The sequence below is a fragment of the Melospiza georgiana genome, chromosome 16 (genome assembly GCF_028018845.1).
Source record: "Melospiza georgiana isolate bMelGeo1 chromosome 16, bMelGeo1.pri, whole genome shotgun sequence".
NCBI lineage: Eukaryota > Metazoa > Chordata > Aves > Passeriformes > Passerellidae > Melospiza > Melospiza georgiana.
The window spans coordinates 15093842-15114568 of record NC_080445.1 but is presented as its reverse complement, the minus strand read 5'-3'; the positions used below and the strand labels follow the sequence as shown (position 1 = coordinate 15114568).

Sequence of the window (20727 nt, the reverse complement as noted above, 5' to 3'; positions counted from 1 at the left end):
AGTTTTCAGCCAGATCCTAATCTCTCCCAAACCTGAATCACCGCAGCCAGAGCCCAGCCCTTGTGCCACAGCCTCACTCCAGGGTCATTAAAAGCAGCAGGAGAGAATTGCATGCAGGCTGGAGGAGCTTTAAGGACATTTAGAGCTCTGTGGCCTTCTGGAGGATTCATTCAGTTTAATTCCTCCAGCAGCAGGGCTGACCTGGGAGAGCTTTCTGTGACATTTCTGTGCATGGACATTGAATGGGATGGGATTGGGAGCAGCAGAGGGTGGGCACTGCCTGCCGTGCTCATTGTCCATGCCAGGGGTGGGATCAGAGCCATCCTCACCCAGCTCCCCTGGCCCTGCCAAGCCATCCCACCAGGAGAAGGGATGGGAAGGGTTCCTGACAGGAGAGCAGCATCCCTGAGCAGGGGATCCCTTCCCATCACCCTCCCAGCAGGGATCAGGCTCACGGGGCAAATCCCCAGCAGGAGCCTTCCCAGGATGAGCTGGAGCTGCCAAAACTCAGGAGTGTCTGAACATCTCCCTTGGAGGGATTAAGGAAAAAAAACCTCCTTGTTTGGAAAAAGGAAACTTGAGAAATCAAAGGGATTTTCTACCACCTGCCAGCAAGCACAAGGCCTTTGCACATCCTGGAGAAACTGATCTCAGGGAGGTTTGCTCCAAAACCTGCTCTTACCACTGAGGGTGCAACCTAATGAGAAGAGGAAAAGAAAAATGAATAGAGGAAAAGTCCAGTTTTTAGCAGCAAAGTTTTCACATTACAATAATTATAATCATATTTGTCTGTTGAGAACACCTCTTCGTAAAAATATCTCAACTAAAATATTAAGAAAAATCACCAAAACTGTAAGAAAACAGAAGAAAGAAAAACCTGAATCCTAAAAATCCCCCCTAAGCCTTCAGAAACACCTGAACCCCTCTGAAAGCAAGGTCCTGCGGGCAGAATTGTGGTACATGGATGAAGCTGCTTCCTCCTGTTCCCCAGCTGGGAGAAACCCCAAAACCAGCTCCCATTCCCCATGGGAATGATCTGGGGTCCCTCACCCCAGCCAGGCAATGGCACTGACAAAAATCAACTCTTGTGCTGAGCACAGCTTTCCATGAGAGATCATTTTTTCCTCCCTGACCAGAGAATGTTAAAGTTCTCCAGAAATGGCAAAGCCAGTTTTTCCAGGCTTTTATTTATTTTTTTTTTTCATCTCTCAAACAAAGCCTTATCTATTCCAGCAGAGCTCTCTGCATTCCCCCTGTGCTGCAGCCCCACAGGGGCCGTGCCCTGGGCACTTCACTCCTGGCTCTGCTCAGTCTCGTGTGTGCTGCCCATCCCAGCTGGGCTCTGGCCAAGTCCTGCTCTGCTCCATGCTCCAGCCATCCCCCCAGGCTGCTTTTGGGCCCTGGCATCCCTTTGTCTTCCCTGGATGCATCCATGGCTCTTCCTGCAGCTTCCCAAAGGAGCCCCATCCTCCCAATCCCATCCACCCACTTTTCCTGGGGCAGCCAAGGCTCCCTCACTGCTTTGCCCATCCATTTGTGCTTGTCCTGCACAGAATCATGGAGTGGGTTGGATTCTGAGGGAGCTTCAAACTCATCTCATCCCATCCTTGCTATGGGAGGGACACCTTTCACTGTCCCAGGCTGCTCCCAGCCCTGCCCAGCCTGGCCTTGGGCACTGCCAGGGATCCAGGGGCAGCCACAGCTGCTCTGGGCGCCCTGTGCCAGGGCCTGCCCACCCTCACAGGGAACAATTCCCAATTCCCAATATCCCATCCATCCCTGCCCTCTGGCAGTGGAAGCCATTCCCTGGGTCTTGGCATCCCAGCATCTTCCCCCTTGAAGCAGATGAAGCCAAACTCCTCCATCCCCTGGCATGGAGAGTCCAGCCAGGCTTCAGCTTTCCCTGTTTGACATCCAGCTGGATGCAGGGGCTGTGCTTCTCCTCTGGTTTATCCACACAGCCCCAGCTGTGGCAGGGACAATGGGTAATTAACAGGCCTGATGGTAATTAACAGGCCTGATGGGTAATTAACAGGCCCGATGTTCTCACATCAGCGATGTCCAAGCTGGTTGATGAAGTGGCACCAAAGTGACAAGTGTGGAGAAATAAATATACAAATAAGAGAGATCTCCCATGAGGGGTTCCCATTCTCTCTTATTTCTGTTTATTCCTGCCCACTTGTTATCCCTGCAGTGGCTGGGGGAGCAGAGCTGAGCTCAGGGCAGGATGGGGAGCAGAGCTGAGCTCAGGCCAGGATGGGGAGCACAGCAGCAGCTCCCCAAAGCTGCAGTTTGAGCTGCAGCTCCAATGGGAGTGTTTATGAGAGTTCCTTGTCCCATAGCCTCAGACTTTCACACAAACCACAGAGCAGCAGAGGGCAAACAGCTCCTCTGGTGTGCCAGGAGAGCCCAGCTATGCCCACAGCACTCCCAGCATGTCCTTGCCTGCTCTGAGCAAGGCTGCATTTCCTGGCCCTGCTCACCCAGACATTGCAGGTTCTGGATCACCATCACCTCCCTTCTCTGCCCTCCCCTGCTCCATCCTGCCCTGATGGAGAAGGGATGTCACTGTCACTGTCACCATCAGTGTCCCCAGTGCCAGGGGCTGAGGGTGACTCTGCCCCAGCCCTGGCAGTCACTGAGGGCAGGAGGGGGTCCAGGGGCAGCACCCCCCGCTTGGGAAGGGGCTGGCAGGGCACAGGGATGAGGAGAGTTTGTGGCTCCAGGCTGAGAGAGGAGCAGAGGGAAGGGGAGCAGGGGCTCATCCTCACCCCACCCCAGCTGGGCAGTGAGGGGAGGCTCAGGGCTGGGTGTTACCCTCGCTGCTTCCAGCACCTGAGATCAGTTTTGTGATGCAAAGTGAGCACAAGGCTGGGCCAAGGCTCCAGGCTCAGCTCTCCAGGTCAGCCTGAGCCACAGCCATGCATCCAAAATTCCCTGCCTTGGGTTTATTTCCTGCCTACAGTTCAGAGGTTTCAGTCAGAGGTAGAACTAGAAAAAGCTCAGACTTCTGCTGGGTTTTAGGATGTTTTTCACATCCATGCTACAGCCCTGAAGATCCATCCTTGGACTTGCTGGGGTCCCTGAGCCCAAGGCAGGGCCCAGGGAGAGGAGCCAGCAGGAGCTGCCAGCTGTGCCCAGCTCAGTGCCAAGCTTGGATGATGAACCCCTCTCACCCCCCCAGCTCAGGTGGCTCCAGTGCAGGGTGAGGATGAGGAAGGCTCCTTGGTGGCCTCAGGCTCTGCCAGGGTGCAGGAGCTGCCAGCTCTGAGCAACCATCACCCAAAGAGACCCAAACACGTGCAGCACACTTCAGGCACCCACTCCAAACCACTGATCCCACCTGACTCCTGCCCTGCTTTCTGTGGGATGGTGAAGGTTGGAAGAAACCCCAAAGTGGATTTTGAGGAGCTGCTTCTACCCCTGGAGCAGGAGCCAGCACCCACACCCCATCTCCCCATGCACCCTCCAGCTGTGATTATTGAACACAGAATGAGAATCACCCTTGGAATTATTGCAATACAGCTCCCAGTGACCCCTTCCTTGTCTCCTCTGCCAGGAATGCCCTCTGGGCTCGTTGCTGCTGGTGCAGGAGGTGCCAGGCAGGCAGCAGGCACAGGGACGGGCACAAACCTCTGAGTACCATCCTGATGATGCAGCTTCTATAAAAAGAAAAAAATCAGTGTAAACCATGCCCATAGCAGAACTTCCCAGGGAAGTGTGAACTTTTCTGGATGCCACAAGGCTCCTGCAGCCTGGGGCAGGTTTGAGGTAGGGAGGAACAAGCCCAGAGCTGGGGTTTGGGTTTGTTCTGCTGCACTGAAGCGACAGCACATGGGGCAGGCAGGAACAGGTCCTGAAATTCAGCACCAGAGTCCTGGGGGAGCTGCAGCCCCAGTCCTGGGGCAGTTCTGAGCCCTCCCAACACTGAGGGGCTGGAGGGGATCCAGGGAAGGGTCAGGAGCCCCAGGAGGGGCTGAGGGAGCTGGGAAGGGGCTCAGCCTGGAGAAAAGGAGGCTCAGGGGGGACCTTGTGGCTCTGCACAGCTCCTGACAGGAGGGGACAGCCGGGGGGGTCAGGCTCTGCTCCCAGGGAGCAGAACAAGGGGAAACAGCCCCAAGTTGTGCCATGGGAGGTTTAGGTTGGATATTGGGAATATTCCTTCATGGAATGGCCAGGCACAGGCACAGCTGCCCAGGCTCACTGTTCCTGGAGGGATCTACAAGCTGTGTGGATGTGGCACTTGGGGACACAGGTCAGTGGTGGCCTTGGCAGTGCTGGGGGAATGGTTGGACTCGATGTGCTTGGAGGGTTTTCCAACCTCTACAATTCCATGGTTCTGCCTGGGGATGCAGGAACTCTCTGTGCCACGAGCCAGCACTGCTGGGGTGCTGCTGCTCCCCCAGCCAGCCCCGCTCATCCTCTCCAGCAGCAGTGGACACTTCCAAGTGCCACATAAAGATTCCTTCTGCCACCACATAACGAGCTCATTAAGGCTCATATGAAGATGGTTGGGGCTGCACTGAGCCAGCCCAGATGGCAAAGCAGCACAGCTGGGACACCCCAGCCTTGCCAGCAGCCTCAGCCCCCTCTGGCTGCAGGGGTTTGGGGGGCACACCCTGCCCCTGCCCCTGGTCAGGGCTGGGTGAGCTGGGCAGTGCCTGGCACAGGCTCCTGGCATGTGCAGCCTCTCCCTGCAGCCACAGTGACAGACACGGGATGAAATGTTTAAAATAAGCCCAGCAATGCAGAGCCTGCGTCACAGGGTGTTCTGCTCTGCTCCAGCCCCGCTGTCCCTGCAGTGGGATGGGAATTTGGGCTGGCCCTGCACCCTGCCAGCCTGGCCAGTGTCACCCTGGCAGCAAAACCAGTGCAGGAGATGCAATGTGTGTGATCCCATGCCCTGTGTGGGGTTAAAGTGTGAACAGAGAGGGAAACTCTGAGCCCAGAGGGGCAGAGCAGGGCTGCAGCAGGGGCTGCCCGTGGCCAACACCCTCCAAGGGGCACCTGACTGTGGGCATGGGCCCTCCCTGCTGCTCCAGCTCCTCTGTTTCCACACTGGAGCTCCCTTTCTCAGACACAGGGTGGGATTGTTGGAGTGTCAGTGCAGGGCCAGGGGCTGATGCTCCTCGTGAGCCCCTTCCAGCTGAGGATATTCTGTAATTCTGTCCCTGCTCTGAGGCCGAGGGAGGCTCAGGCCCCGCTCCCCTTTCCAGCCGCCCCCTCCCGGCCCCCTGGCTCGGTGTTTTGGACAGGGCTGGAAGGCAGCAGTGAGTCACACACAGCTGCAGAGCCTGGCAGGCCCGGCTGGCCCCCGGCCACCCCCGGGTCACCCCGGGCAGCTGTGCCCGCCCCCGAGGGGTGACCTGAGCCCCCCTTCTGTCCCCAGCATCTCCAGCAAAGAGCTGACCGAGCTCATCGAGCGCCTGCAGAAAAATGCTGACCAGGTGGAGAAAAACATCGTGGAGACCGACTCCCGAATGCAGAATGTAAGCAGGGCACGGTCCCGCAGCCACAGCTCCTCCCTGAGCCCCTCTGCCCCCTGCACCAGCCCCTGGCACTGCCCGGGCTCTCCCCTCCTCTCCTGGGCACGTGTGGGTGCCTGCCCAGCCCTCACTGGCACCTGGATTGTGATGATCTGCAAGGGTCATTCAAGGGTTATTGGGGTCCCCCGCTCGTGGGAAGAGGGTGGGAGGGTGTTCCAGGCAACAGGGCCCCCCAAAATTCCCTCTGAACCTGGAGAGCAGGACTGTGCAGAGTGGGGTGTGCATCCAGCAGGGAGCTGGGGATGAGGAGGCCTGAACCACCCTCCTGGTCCCAAAGGCCTGAGCCCTCCTCCTGATCCCAAAGGCCTGAGCCATCCTCTGATCCCAAAGGCCTGAGCCCTCCTCCTGATCCCAAAGGCCTGAGCCCTCCTCCTGATCCCAAAGGCCTGAGCCATCCTCTGATCCCAAAGGCCTGAGCCCTCCTCCTCACCCCAAAGGCCTGAGCCACCCTCCCGATCCCAAAGGCCTGAGCCACCCTCCTCGCCCCAAAGGCCTGAGCCATCCTCCTGATTCTAAAGGCCTGAGCCCCCCTCCTGATCCCGAAGGCCTGAGTCACCCTCCTCACCCCAAACGCCTGAGCCACTCTCCTCACCCCAAAGGCCTGAGCCATCCTCTGATCCCAAAGGCCTGAGCCATCCTCCTTATCCCAAAGGCCTGAGCCCTCCTCCTGATCCCAAAGGCCTGAGCCACCCTCCTCCCAATCCCAAAGGCCTGAGCCACCCTCCTCCTGATCCCAAAGGCCTGAGCCACCCTCCCAATCCCAAAGGCCTGAGCCACCCTCCCAATCCCAAAGGCCTGAGCCACCCTCCTCGCCCCAAAGGCCTGAGCCATCCTCCTGATTCTAAAGGCCTGAGCCCCCCTCCTGATCCCGAAGGCCTGAGCCATCCTCTGATCCCAAAGGCCTGAGCCCTCCTCCTCACCCCAAAGGCCTGAGCCATCCTCTGATCCCAAAAGCCTGAGCCATCCTCCTGATCCCAAAGGCCTGAGCCCTCCTCCTCACCCCAAAGGCCTGAGCCACCCTCCCGATCCCAAAGGCCTGAGCCACCCTCCTCACCCCAAAGACCTGAGCCACCCTCCTGATCCCAAAGGCCTGAACCACCCTCCCAATCCCAAAGGCCTGAGCCACCCTCCCAATCCCAAAGGCCTGAGCCACCCTCCTCGCCCCAAAGGCCTGAGCCATCCTCCTGATTCTAAAGGCCTGAGCCATCCTCCTCACCCCAAAGGCCTGAGCCACCCTCCTGATCCCAGAGGCCTGAGCCATCCTCCTCACCCCAAAGGCCTGAGCCCTCCTCCTGATCCCAAAGGCCTGAGCCCTCCTCCTCACCCCAAAGGCCTGAGCCACCCTCCTCACCCCAAAGGCCTGAACCACCCTCCTGATCCCAAAGGATGCATCCCGAGGTGATGCAGCTCCCCAGCCCTTCCCCAGCAGCAGAGATTAGAGTGACCTTGTCAAGTGCAAGGTGTCCCTGCCCATGGCAAGAAGTTGGAGCTGGATTTTCTTTAAGGTCCTTCCAACCCAAACCATTCCATGATCCTGTGACAGGAGAGGGGAAAGTAAAATCCATCCCAGGTGGGAGGGAGACAGCAGAGCTCCTGCTCCTCTCCAGTGCCAGGGGAGAGCGGGCTGGGATGACCTCCTGGCACCCAGGGGTGACCCTTCCTCCTGTCCCCACCATGCAGGACCTGCACAAGATCAAGTCGTGCCAGCTGGCACAGTACAAGGAGCTGACAGCACAGAAACTCTCCGAGTCTGACAAGCTGCTCTACGTGCTGGATGGGGACGCGGCTGTGGCCCGGCACATGAAGCACCCCCAGGGGGACATGATCACAGAAGAGTGAGTGACACGCATGGGCCACTGTCCCCAGAGCCCTTGGATGAGTGGAGGCCTCTCCAGGGGCTCTGCTGAGCTAAAGAGTTGGTCTTTATTTATCAATTTCATTGATAAGGGAAGAAAAAGACCTAAGTCCTTAACTTTTTTAACTCCAACAAAGATTTAAAAAAATCCTTCTATCATAATTATCAGACTATGAAACCATTTTAGGTGGGAAAAATGTTCAAAATTTGTCGAGATAGTGGCTGAATGCAGGGCAGGGGTCACCACGGGCTGCTCTGCATGCCAGCTCCTGAAAAGGCAGGGGGAGCCAGTCTACCCCCAAGCCCCCAGCCCCCAGATTGGGCTTAACCCTGAGCAAGGCAGTCCTATCCCAATAACTCAGTCACTCTGGGAGACAGAGTGCTGAATACCCAGTCAGCTCACAGCCACTGGTTACCCTAAGCAAGCTCAGTGATTTCAGCTCTTTAGTGATTCTCAGCTCTCTTGGGATTCCAGCTTGAGCTTGCTTGCTAGGGTGCCTTTGGCTGGGGCAGAAGCAGAGGAGAGAGAGGAGAAGGAGAGGTCCTGGCAGTTCCACAGTGATGGTTTATTGAGGGGTCTGTGAAGGTTCCAGTGACAGCTCTTCTTCTGCTGAATGGGCTAAAACAGCCCATTTTTATGGGGTATAGGGGGATCCAACCTTGTCCAATAATAAGGGTTAGGGAAAAGTGACCTATGGGGTTACAGAGATAAGCAATGGGGTGAGGGGTAGAAGACAGGAGCTTATTTTGCTGTCTCATCATAACTCAGCAGTTCCTACTGTCAAATCTCAGCCCTGCACAGAGCCTTGGCCAATTCTGTGGAGTCTGCTACAAGCTCCCGTTAGGGTGTGTGACCCACACCATCCTGGGCACGGGGAGTGTGAGATGATGGCAGCCTGGCAAGGTGGCCCCACACTGCCCCAGTGCCCTGAGCTCACAGCCCCTGGCAGAGGGCAGAGCACAGGGGGTGCCCTCTCCCTGCCCACTGCACAGCCCAGCTGCTGCCAGCCCCCTGGGCTCTCCCCAAGCACAGCCACCATCCAGGGGGCCTGGAGAGCATCAGCTGCACCCAGCAATGCCAATGCCAGCCATGCCCACATCCTGATTCCACTCTCACCTTTCCCTTCTTGCAGCATCCGGCAGCTGAAGGAGCGTGTGGCAAACCTGAAAGTGAAACACGAGCAGATCTACAACTTCCCCCTGCAGCACATTGAGCCCCAGGTCAACTGGTCAACAGTGATCGAGGAGAAACAGGTACAGGGGCCACCAGTGCCACTGCCTGGCCAGCAGCACCAGCTGGGCAGGGACTCCTGCAGCTCCCCATGGAGATCCTGGCTCTTGAAAAGCTTCTGGGCAGCTCCACAGTGGGAGCTGCAAACAGCTGGGTGGCAGGGGAGGGGCAGAGCTGGTGGGACAAGGCTGGCTGCTGTGGCACCAGGAGTCAGTGCTCGAGGTGGCACCACTGCTGGCCTCAGCATCCGCAGTCACCACCTGCTTTAGGCTCTATGCCACAGCCTTTACTTTTCATTTCATCCCACTCCCTGCACTCCTCCAGCCAGAGAAGGGTTTATTTAACCCCCCAAACTGGTTTTCCCATGGCTGCCCTCCAGCACAGGTGATTTCACCCACACTCTCCTGGGGCATCCCTGCACTGCAGCCACTGGAGCCCATCCAAGCCCAGCTCCAGGGCAACTCCAAGAGGAGTTTCCTAGGCCTTGGCAGCCTTTCCTCACTCCCCCATTGCTAACCCCAACTCCTGTGCACCCCAGGATGCTCTGAGCAGCAAAGGCTTTGGGACTGACCTGCCGCTGGTCAACAGCCAAGTAGAAGAGCACAACATCTTCCACAACGAGGTCATGGCCATCGGGCCCCACATCGTCAAGGAAGGAAGCAAGGTCAGCTCTCCTGCCTCTTTCCCTGCTGCCCTGAGCCCAGGATGAAGGGGAGGTGTCCCTGTCCCACCATCCAGGGGGCTACAGCAGGTTTGGGTGGGTGCCCAGATCCCCTCCAAGCCTGAGAGCCCAGCATTGCATGCCAGCTCTGGCTTTACAATGAGGCAAATCCCATAAATCACATCCCCCTGTACCCTCAAGCCCCCATCAGAGCACCCAAGTGTCTCCAGCCACCCCTCCTAACCCTTGCCTTGCTCCTCCTCCAGGAAAGCATGAGCGACTTCCAAGCCAAATACCAGAAGCTGCTGGTAAGAGCCCCTGGGATCCTGGGGAGGAGTCCCTCCTGGAGGGGTCCCTCATTGGGGTGACCCTGGGATCCATCCTGGAGGGTTCCCTGGTTGGGGTGGCCCTGGGATCCATCCTGGAGGGGTCCCTCGTTGGGGTGGCCCTGGGAGGTGACTCCTGGAGGGTTCCTCTGTTGGGGTGGCTCTGGGATCTCCTCCCAGAGGGGTCCCTCATTGGGGTGGCCCTGGAGGTGACTCCTGGAGGGTTCCTCTGTTGGGGTGGCCCTGGGGGAGGCACAGGGAGAGCTCTGGGCTGAGCTGTCCGTGTGTCCCTCCGCAGGCCGGCTCGCAGCAGCGGCAGCAGGACCTGCACTCGCTGCAGGATTACATGCAGCGCTGCACCAACAAGCTCTACTGGCTGGATCAGCAGGCCAAGGACAGGACCCATTACGACTGGAGCGACCACAACCTGGACTACCCCAGCCGGCGCCGCCAGTACGAGGTCTGAGCCTGGCCTGGGCAGAGGGGAGCTGGGCACGGGGCCAGGAGCTGCATGGGGGCAGGAAATGTCCCTCCTCTCATGCCTCAGTCTCCCCCAACCCATCACAAATGGCTTTGAGATGTGCAGGTGGTAGTACAGGGATAGTGAGGTTAATCCTTAGCTCTGCCAAAGATAACGTGATGGGGGAGTGTCCCCATGACAGGGACAGCTCCCTCAGCCTCCTGTTCTTTATCTCAGCGCTGGCTTGGCAGCAGTCGCATCTTTAGCAACATCTGCCAGGGAAGGAAAAGTGAAAGCTGCAGTGGGAGAACAGCACACTGTCTTGTGGAACTGCTCAGCCCCAGAGTGCAGCCAGGCTCCCACCCTTTCATGGGGATCAATATCCCACCTCTCTCCATCCAGAACTTCATCCACCGGAAGCTGGAGGAGAAGGAGGAGGCCATCAACAAGCTGCACGCTGATGGGGATCAGCTGCTGGCCCAGAACCACCCCGGGAAGAATGCCATCGAGGTGAGCACCAGGGATGGCTCCCAGCTCCTCAGCCACTGTGGAGCATGGGAGACTCACCCAGCCCTTCTCCAGAGTGGGACCCAGTGCCAACACCACTCGTGACTTTAGTTCCTGGGATGCCAAGGGGGGAAAAGCCTCCTTCACTTGCAGATGTGTAAACACCACAGGAGGAGAAAAGATAAGCCTAAGGAGCTCTTCCCATCTTCCTCATTCCTGTGGCAGTTACCTTGTGCCCACCTGGAGAGGATAAACTGTGGGGGAACCCTTCCCTGTTTGGTGGGAGATGGACACAAGGATGTGCCACCTGGAGAGGATAAACTGTGGTGGAACCATTCCCTGTTTGGTGGGAGATGGACACAAGGATGTGCCACCTAGAGAGGATAAACTGTGGTGGAACCATTCCCTGTTTGGTGGGAGGATGGACACAAGGATGTGCCACCTGCACACAGCCTGTGTTCCCATGGGATCATCCCAGCCTTGGGTGTTCCCATCCTGGGCTCCCCCAAGAGCATCTGGGGGGCTCCAGAGGCAGCCAAGGAGCTGCTCCCTCAGGATGGCAACTGGGACCTCCTGGAGGGCAGTTCAGGGTCCCCTGCCAGGGGGTCCCACTGATGTCCCCTGTACCTGTGCTGCAGGCTCACATCGAGGCCGTGCACGCCGACTGGAAGGAGTACCTGAACCTGCTCATCTGTGAGGAGAGCCACCTGAAGTTCATGGAGGACTTCCACCAGGTACCACATCCCTGGGCAGTGAGTTGCTGGAGCCTGGAGAATGGGTGCTGGGTTGCAGGAGATCCCAGAATACAAAAATTCCTGTTATTCTGGAAACTGGGTAGAAGAGATGGAGTGCTACAAACCCAGGACTAAGGCTAGGAGAGCACCTTGAACTGATAGAACACAAGTCATAATTGCTTAGGCACCTAAGGTAAGTGATTGCTTGGCCAAAGCATGACTTGCAGAAAGCTTCTGCTCCACAGAAGTGTCCTGAGCCACAGTGGGTGTCAGCTTCCCTGTGCCCAGGACAACAGGGCATCCCTTTACCCCCAAACGGCATGGGGAGAGCTTGCATGCTCCTCTGGGAAGCAGAACAGGTCCATGTAGGAAGTCCCAGCTGCCAAAGCCCCCCGGGGAGCCGGGCACACGGGCTGAGTGTCCCAGCTGAGCTGGGCAGACAGATGTCTGCTGGATAAATGGCATCCGACAGCCAGGGAGGCTCTGCAGGGGAGCAGGTCGGGCTGGATTCCTCTCCCACAGCCTGGGTGTGTTCCCCACCCCACGAGGCTCCTGCCAAAGCTGAGCTGCGGTGCCCAGCCCAGGCAGTGCCTGTTGTGGGGATGTGCCAGAACAGCTGCCCCAGGGCATGGTTTGTGTGAGCAAGGGCTGGGCTCTCCCTGCTGCTGGCGCTGGTGGTGGTGGCACCACACACCGTGGTGATGCTGTCCCCGTGAAACAAAAGTGAGGGCAGGGAAAGCTCAGCATGAATAAGCTGCTCCTCCCTGGTTGTTGTTTCCTTCAGTCTGATCTCCTGAGCAAGGGAAATAGTGATCCCTGGCCTTTCTCCACATATTCTAGTGTTCAGATTCCCAGAGGAGCTCTTGGTTGCTGTGTGAAGACCATGCAGGGTCTGCTCCAGTTTCAGCAGGATCCTCTCTCACAAGAAACTTTCCCTCTCTGCAGTTTCAGAAGGACGCCAAGGATGCTCAGGAGCTTTTGAAGAAGGTGGATACAGACCTGGACCAAAAATTCAGCCCGGAGTTCAAGGACAGATACCAGCTGGAGTCGCTCCTCCGGGAGCTGGATGTGAGTGTCTGCAGGCAGGGCTGCAGGGTTGGCAGCAGCAGCAGCCACTGTCCCCTGGCACTGTCACAGGGATGTCCCTGCCTTTGTGGGCACCTGGCCCAGCTCTCTCCGTGGGGAGCAGCAGGGCCGTGCTGCTGCCTTCCCCCAGCTCTTCCTTCCCCCCTGGCTAGAGATTGCCTCTCCCCTAGCAACGTAATTGCTCACTGGGCTGGTTTTTATTTGTTCTCTCATTGAGTTAGCACTCGTTAGGGGTGGGAGCATAATTAGACCTGCTGCCAGAGGAGGTGGTGGAACTCGATGTGCTGCACTGAGCTGGGCTGGAGATCACCCACATGGGAAGGGCTGTGCTGGGCCTGAGCCTCAGCCTCAGCCTAAGCCTAAATCCAAGCATGCTGCAGCAGGCCAGGCTGATGCAGGTGTCCCAGGACAGCTGATAGCCCTTCCCAAGAGCTGTCCCCTCTGTTCCTGCATGCTCCATCCCACGCAGCATCTCGGGATCTCCACCTTCAGGGAGATGCTGGAGAGCCTTGGGACAGGGCTGGAATCAGAGCTGGCAGTGGGGCACCAGCACAGCCACATGTGGGCCAGGCACAGGGACCCTGTCACTGCCTGCTGGCTTGGCAATCCCTGGGCATGGTGCCAGCCCTCAGCCCGGCTGCAGAGGGAGGCAGGAGGGTGCAGGAGCACCTGGAACAGGAACCCAGGGCTGCAGGAGGTGCCTTCAGCACAGAAGCAGCCGCAGTTTCTGTCCCGGCTGCGAGGAAATGAGCTCCTCCCTGGCTGTGAGAGTCCAGCAGTTCGCTCTTCCCCTGTTTTCCTACTGTTTCTTTTTATTGCCCCGTGCCAGGACCAGGAGAAGGCCCTGGACAAGTACGAGGCCGTGGTGAAGTCGCTGCAGGAGCGCAGCCAGCAGGTGCTGCCCCTGCGGTACCGCCGGCAGCCGCCGCCGCAGCCCGTGCCCGTGGAGGCGCTGTGCGAGTACGAGGGCGAGCAGGTACCACACCCATCCGTCCATCCCTCCACCCACCATCCCACCATCCATCCATCCATCCATCCATCCATCCATCCATCCATCATCCCTCCCTCCCTCCATCCATCCCCCATCCATCCATCCATCCATCCATCCATCCCTCATCCATCCATCCATCCATCCATCCATCCATGATCCATCCATCCATCCCCCATCCATCCATCCATCCATCCATCCATCCATGATCCATCCATCCATCCATCCATCCCTCATCCGTCCATCCATCCATCCATGATCCATCCATGATCCATCCATCCCTCCATCATCCATCCATCCATCCATCCATCCATCCATCCATCCATCCATCCATCATCCCTCCATCCATCCATCCATCCATCCATCCATGATCCATCCATCCATCCATCCATCCATCCATCCATCATCCTTCCCTCCCTCCCTCCATCCATCCATCCATCCATCCATCCATCCATCCATCCATCCATCATCCATCCATCCATCCATCCATCCATCATCCATCCATCCATCCATCATCCATCCATCCATCCATCCATCCATCCATGCATGCATGCATCCATCCATCCATCCATCATCCATCCATCCATCCATCCATCCATCATCCATCCATCCATCCATCCATCCATCCATCCCCCATCCATCCATCCATCCATCCCCCATCCATCCATCCATCCATCCATCCATCCATCCATCATCCATCCATCATCCATCCATCCATCCATCCATCCATCCATGATCCATCCATCCATCCCCCATCCATCCATCCATCCATCCATCCATCCATCCATCCATCCATCCATCCATGATCCATCCATCCATCCATCCATCCCTCATCCGTCCATCCATCCATCCATGATCCATCCATGATCCATCCATCCCTCCATCATCCATCCATCCATCCATCCATCCATCCATCCATCCATCCATCCATCCATCATCCCTCCATCCATCCATCCATCCATCCATCCATCCATCCATGATCCATCCATCCATCCATCCATCCATCCATCCATCCATCCATCCATCATCCTTCCCTCCCTCCCTCCATCCATTCATCCATCCATCCATCCATCCATCCATCCATCCATGATCCATCCATCCATCCATCCATCCATCCATCCATCCATCCATGATCCATCCATCCATCCATCCATCCATCCATCCCTCATCTGTCCATCCATCCATCCATGATCCATCCATCCATCCATCCATCCATCCATCCATGATCCATCCATGATCCATCCATCCCTCCATCATCCATCCATCCATCCATCCATGATCCATCCATCCATCCATCCATCCATCCATCCATCCATCCATCCATGATCCATCCATCCATCCATCCATGATCCATCCATCCATCCACCCCAGCCCAGGCGGGCAGCGCTGCTCGGGGCACGGCAGGGGAAGCAGCACTGGGGGAAGGAGCAGGTTTGCCCAAGCAGTGGTGGTGGCTCCTGCAGGGAAAACGAGGCAAAGGTCGCCCTGGCCCCGGTGGGAAAAGCAGGTTTTGCAGCGGAGGAGCAGGAGGGATCTGGGGGAAACGCGGCCTCGCTGCCTCTCACACCCCCTGGGGATGTTGCGACAGCACAGCTCTGTCACATTCCCACGCTCCCCGAGCTGCTGTCCCGGCGTGTTCCTGACCAAAGGAATGTCCCACCGCCACCGGCCCTTCCCAGCCCTCATCCCCTCATCCCTTCATCCCACCGGCTCGGTCTGAGGGATGGGACAGCACAGCCGGCAGCCACCACGGCAGCGACAGGGGTGGGATGGGAGCCAGCAGCTCCAGCCAACTCAGCTGCCTGCTCCTCCGAAAAGGAAAGGCAAGGGCACAGCCCTGGGAACGCCTCCTCATCTCTGCCCGAGTGGGAACTGCTTGCCGTGGCTGTCGCAAGAGGCACGGCCCGGTGCCTGCAGGCTGCGGGCAGGGAGGAGCAGGAGCACGAGTTTGTGAAGAGGGGCAGGAGGAGCAGGAACACAAGTTTGTGTTGAGGGGCAGGGAGGAGCAGGGGCAGGAGGAGCAGGCACAGGAGGTTCTGGCGAGGGGCAGGCTCCCCACGGAGGAGCCGGGAGCAGGGCTCGGGGCTGTGCTGCGGGCGGTGGTTCGGGCCGTGCCGCTGTGACCGGTTCTGTCCCGCAGGGCCAGATCAGCCGCGGAGCCCACTACACCCTGCACAGCAACAGCGGCGACCTCTGGGAAGTGGCCGACAGCGCAGGAGACACCATCAGCGCCCCCGGGGTCTGCTTCATGATCCCCCCGCCCGACCCCGAAGCCATCGCCCTGGCAGAGCAGTACGTGCCCCCAGCCCGGCTGGGACCGTCCCGCTGCCCCTTCCGCCCTTGCCTGCCGCAGGCCCAGCCCCGGGCGCTGCCACCGGCGCTGCACCCTGCTCTGGTGCCCCAGGGGTTCCCACAGTGAAGCTCTGCCTGCTCGGAGCCTCAGGCTTCCTCCCAAAGGATTCCTGCCCTTCCCTGCTTGCCCAAAGGTCCCACCCAGGCTCCCCCTGCTCTGGGGGCCATTGTGGCAGGAGGAGCTGCCCACCCCTCCCTCAGCAGGCAGGTTCCTGCCCGGCTGCCTCTCCCCTGTTCTAATGAAGACGCTGCTCTACCCCAGCATGGGGTGAGGGTGCTTTTTCCCCCACCTGCCTCACGGCTGTCTCGAGGGAGCAGCTCCACAGCCCCTCCAGAGCTGTAGCTCCTTCCTGGAACTGGGATGGTGATGGGTGATGGAGAGGCTGAGGGTCTGAATGACCTCCTGCTGTCCCTTTCTGCAGGATTGCCAAGCAGTATGTGAGCGTGAGGGAGAAGACCAACAACTGCAAGAACGTTCTGCAGCAGCGCTATGAGGGGCTGAAGGCAGACAGCATTGGAGGTGTGGGCAGGAGGGCAGCCTGGGGCACAGAAAGGCTTGAACTGAGGTGGTGGAGCATCTTATGGGCATGTTCCCATCTCCTAAGGGTCCTGGGGACAACGGTGGATGGGTGGGGGGCAGAGCAGCCAGGCTGTGGTCACAGCAGGCCAGGCTCAGGGAGAGCAGCAGGACGAGGATTTGGCACTCACCAGTGGGACTGAGCCCACACCCAGCTCCCATAACCAGCTTTAATCTGGTCTCCTCTTGCTGTCCAGATGCTGCATCAGTTCGGGGACGCCAGCTGCTGGCAGGGCTGGAGAAAGTCACCAGTGACCTGGAGAAGCAGGAGAAAGCAATAACAGCGAACCTGCGGCCGCCGCTGGAGCAGAGCCGGGCCGTGCAGGACAGCACCGAGCGCTCCAAGGACCTCAAGGTGGGGCTGTGGGGCCGAGGGGCAGGGCCTGGCAGAGCTCCTGCTCCCAAAGCATCTCCAGAGGGTCTCATTGCCAAGGGTGCTTAAGGTGCTCCCTGAGCCCTGGAAATGGGATGTGGAGGGATACTCACAGCTGCTTCCCGCAGAGATGGGGAGCAGCCCTATGAGCAGCCTCAGAAGCCCAAAACCTTTGCCAGCTCAGTCAGATGGGAAAAAGGTGATGGCTGCAGGTGGTGGCTGTGAGGATGAGGGGGGAGCCCTCAGGTTTGGATCCTGCCTATCATCCAAGCACATGTCTAAGTCTCCCAGACCTGAGACATGAAACTCTTTATTGAGAAGAACAGCAATTCAACACAGAATCACTGAAGAATCTTTGAGTCACTGCTGTGAAAGCCAGGGCACTAACAAAACTTCTTTCCAGAGCTGGGGCAGCTTGTGGATGATTCTGTGCATTATCATGATTCAGAGGTCTACAGTGGCTTATCATACTGAATGACATTGGCCTGCTATCCAACCCAATGATTTATGCAGGATAAAATGGAGTTCATCATAGCCAGTGAGCCAGAAGGGATGTAGGTTCTTCTTAATTGCTATTCAAAAGTATGTTCTGAACCCACCTTATAGACTTCAGAGTTTCAACATTCACCAAGTATTTACACTGATGCTTGCTATGAGTGTACTGACAGTGGAAATAAGTGGAGGTGCCTTCTTGATTTATTTTACCCTGGATGAAGACACACAAAGCAGCTTTGAATCATACTTTACAATAAATTTACATCAGACTGAGCTCTGCTCTTTCTCATTATTAGCTCTCAGTCTGAGATCTGTGCTGATGTGAAGATCTCTCAGAATATCTCCAAGGATATTGTCATATTGAATGATACTGGCTTACTATTTAACCCAATAATTTATGCAGGATTTTTGCCTGGTGAACTTTGCCACCACTATCACCAGCTCAGAGAGGAACAGGAAAACCCTTGTGGTCCCAGGCAGTTTCTCCTTGTGGACCTGCTCCTCCAGGCTCCAGTGCCAGTAGCATCCAGCTCCTTTCCTCTTTTTCAGACCCCTAATTAAGACAGGCTCCATGCCACAAACCTCCCTTGGTTTAGGAGGAAGTTCAGTCCTGGTTACATCACTTGCCCAGGGCTGTGTCAAAATCCAGGTGCTACCACAAGAGAAAGCAAATTGCCCCAACTGCCTGCAGCACTTTGATGTCCAGGCAAGGATTCATCTGCCAGAGCCCAACGGCCCAGATGAACCCAGCATGTCCCTGACAGAGCTGGAGTGCTGGGAACCACTCCCCAGCTGGAGTTTCCTCACTGAGGAGAGACAGGTCAAAAGAAAGTCAGCCCAAAATATCCTTCTGTGCCCTGCAGGGCTGGAAGGCACCTTCCACCAAACACAAATCCTCAGCCCTGACTTCCTTCCTCTCCCTGGACAGCCAAGTGTGGCTCCTCTGTAGCTGCCAGCTCCTGGCCTAGCTGCTCTAAAGGCTTTGTTCCTCCTGCAGAACATCACCAGTGAGGTGATGTGTTCCTCCTGCTTTGTTCTCCTGCAGAGCATCACCAACAAGGTGATGTGTTTCTCCTGCTTTGTTCTCCTGCAGAACATGACCAATGAGGTGATGTGTTCCTCCTGCTCTGTTCATCCTGCAGAATATCACCAGTGAGGTGATGTGTTCCTCCTGCAGAACATCACCAACGAGGTGATGTGTTCCTCCTGCAGAACATCACCAACAAGGTGATGTGTTCCTCCTGCTTTGTTCTCCTGCAGAACATCACCAACGAGGTGATGTGTTCCTCCTGCAGAACATCACCAGTGAGGTGATGTGTTCCTCCTGCTCTCTTCCTCCTGCAGAACATCACCAGCAAGGTGATGTATTCCTCCTGCTCTGTTCCTCCTGTAGAACATCACCAACGAGGTGATGTTTTCCCCCTGCAGAACATCACCAGCAAGGTGATGTATTTCTCCTGCAGAACATCACCAATGAGGTGATGTGTTCCTCCTGCAGAGCATGACTAGTGAGGTGATGTGTTCCTCCTGCAGAACATCACCAACGAGGTGATGTGTTCCTGCTGCTTTGCTCCTTCTGCAGACATCACCAACGAGGTGATGTGTTCCTCCTGCTTTGTTCTCCTGCAGAACATCACCAACGAGGTCCGTCGGATCGAGCCTGAGAAGAACAGGAAGATCCAGGAGTGTGAGGCCTTCATCGAGTCCGTGCCCAACACAGGCAGTGCCACCCTGGTGAGGAACAAGGTGGACAACACCAACAAGAAGTACGAGCGCGTGGTGCAGCTGCTCAGCGCGGCCCAGGAGAAGTAAGTAATGGCTTAAATCCCAGCCTGAGCCCTGCAGGAGGAGGGTGCAGGTGTGCTTAAACACCTTCCTTGTGGCCTGACAGAGTTGAGGTGGCCACAAACCTGGAGAGGAGCCTCCAGCAAGGGCGAGACCTGCTGTCAACCTATGAGAACAAGCTGGTCATAGATGACACGGTACCGGAGGACTTGAGGGTGGTGGACAGGAAGAAGGAAGAGCTGCTGGTGAGTTTCCTGCCCTGTTTGTGTGCTGTACATGCAAAAACACTTTCCAAAAGCTGTGGTGATTTCTGCTCAACTCCCAAGCTTGGATCTGTTGGTGACAGGATGGGCTCCCTCAGCTGGGGGTGAGAACTCACCTTGACTGTAGTGACCCCACCTGCTTCAGACACAAACACCTCCCATCCTCAAATCCAATCCAATCCAACTTTAGGTCTTGGGATTTGATGAAAGGACTAATGCAGATGCATGCCCCCTCTACTCTGCCCTTGTGAGACTCTCCCACAGCAGGGCTGTGTCCAGGTCTGGAATCCTCAGCACAAGAAAGACATGGACCTGTTGGAGCAGGTCCAGGGAAAACACTCCCAGGGCCGGAGCCCCTCTGCTCTGGAGCCAGGCTGGGAGAGCTGGGAGAGGAGAAGGCTCCAGGGAGAGCTCAGAGTGGGCAGATACTGACAGGACAAGAGGAATGGTTTTAAACTAAAAGAGGAAAGATTTGAATTAGATATTAGGAAGAAATTCTTCCCTGTGAGGGTGGGCAGGCCCTGGCACAGGGTGCCCAGAGCAGCTGTGGCTGCCCCTGGATCCCTGGCAGTGCCCAAGGCCAGGCTGGGCAGAGCTTGGAACACTTGGGACAGTGGGAGGTGTCCCTGCCATGGCAGGGGTGGGATGAGATGAGCTTTAAGTTTTTTCCAAGCCAAAACCTTCTGTGATTCTTAGAAAAGTGAAGGATAAAATGGTCTGGGAAAAGCAAGTCAGTGGCCTGATACTGGAAAGATGGGCCTGGCAAGGCTTTGAGAAGTTATTGCTTGGAAAAACTACCCAAACTGGCAATTCTTCTGCTATAGAAAGACCAAGAACTGGCTAGGCCAGAATTTTCTGTGCTCCTTCAGCTTTTCCATGAAATCCCAAATTCACACTAACATGGATGAGCTTTCACTGCTCCTTCCACAGTTGCTGCACTGGCAAGAACAGGATCTAAGCCTTGCATGAGGAACAGCAGCTCCTCACTCATTTTGCACTTTGCATGGTTACTCTTAAAGGTCAGCAGGTGAGGAGGGAGTAAGAGGCAGCTTTTCTCCTTGTCAGGTTTACAGGTGGTCCTGCTTACCACATAAGTATTGAGCTTGGTTTTTTCCACAACTGGTGGCACTGCTGCAGCTCCAGTGCAGTTGCTGGATCAGTTGGGTGACAACAGTGTGAAACCCCAGAGAATCCCCCTCCTCTCCTGCTTTTTCCCCACAGGCCATGGGCAGCGAGCTCCAGTCCAAGAAGTTCCTGCTCAGTGAGGCCGAGCAGAACCTGCAGAGGACCAAGACGTGCTCCAACACCCTGGCCAGCAAGTTCCAGGAGCACTGCCCCGACATCGAGCGCCAGGAGGCAGAGCTCTACAAGCTCAACCAGCGCTTCAACAACCTCAGCAAGCAGATTGACCACAGGTGAGAGCACAGGGCAGGGAGCTGGGATGGCTGCTGGGGTGGTGGAACCACGCTGGAACGGGAGGAGGCACAG

General features: G+C 57.0%; 1 protein-coding gene across 1 annotated transcript in view; it reads left to right on the top strand.

Annotated features, from left to right (window-relative positions):
• PPL (periplakin) overlaps positions 1–20727 on the top strand; it is a 31126-nt gene that overhangs the window by 3662 nt on the left and 6737 nt on the right. Inside the window, exons 2-17 of the mRNA XM_058035746.1 lie at positions 5390–5489; positions 7227–7381; positions 8535–8655; positions 9171–9296; positions 9560–9601; positions 9918–10079; positions 10482–10589; positions 11225–11320; positions 12266–12388; positions 13236–13382; positions 15535–15686; positions 16169–16266; positions 16521–16678; positions 18821–18999; positions 19083–19221; positions 20461–20654. Of these exons, the coding sequence (XP_057891729.1) occupies positions 5390–5489; positions 7227–7381; positions 8535–8655; positions 9171–9296; positions 9560–9601; positions 9918–10079; positions 10482–10589; positions 11225–11320; positions 12266–12388; positions 13236–13382; positions 15535–15686; positions 16169–16266; positions 16521–16678; positions 18821–18999; positions 19083–19221; positions 20461–20654 (2100 nt within the window). The remainder of the gene's footprint in view (positions 1–5389; positions 5490–7226; positions 7382–8534; positions 8656–9170; positions 9297–9559; positions 9602–9917; positions 10080–10481; positions 10590–11224; positions 11321–12265; positions 12389–13235; positions 13383–15534; positions 15687–16168; positions 16267–16520; positions 16679–18820; positions 19000–19082; positions 19222–20460; positions 20655–20727) is intronic.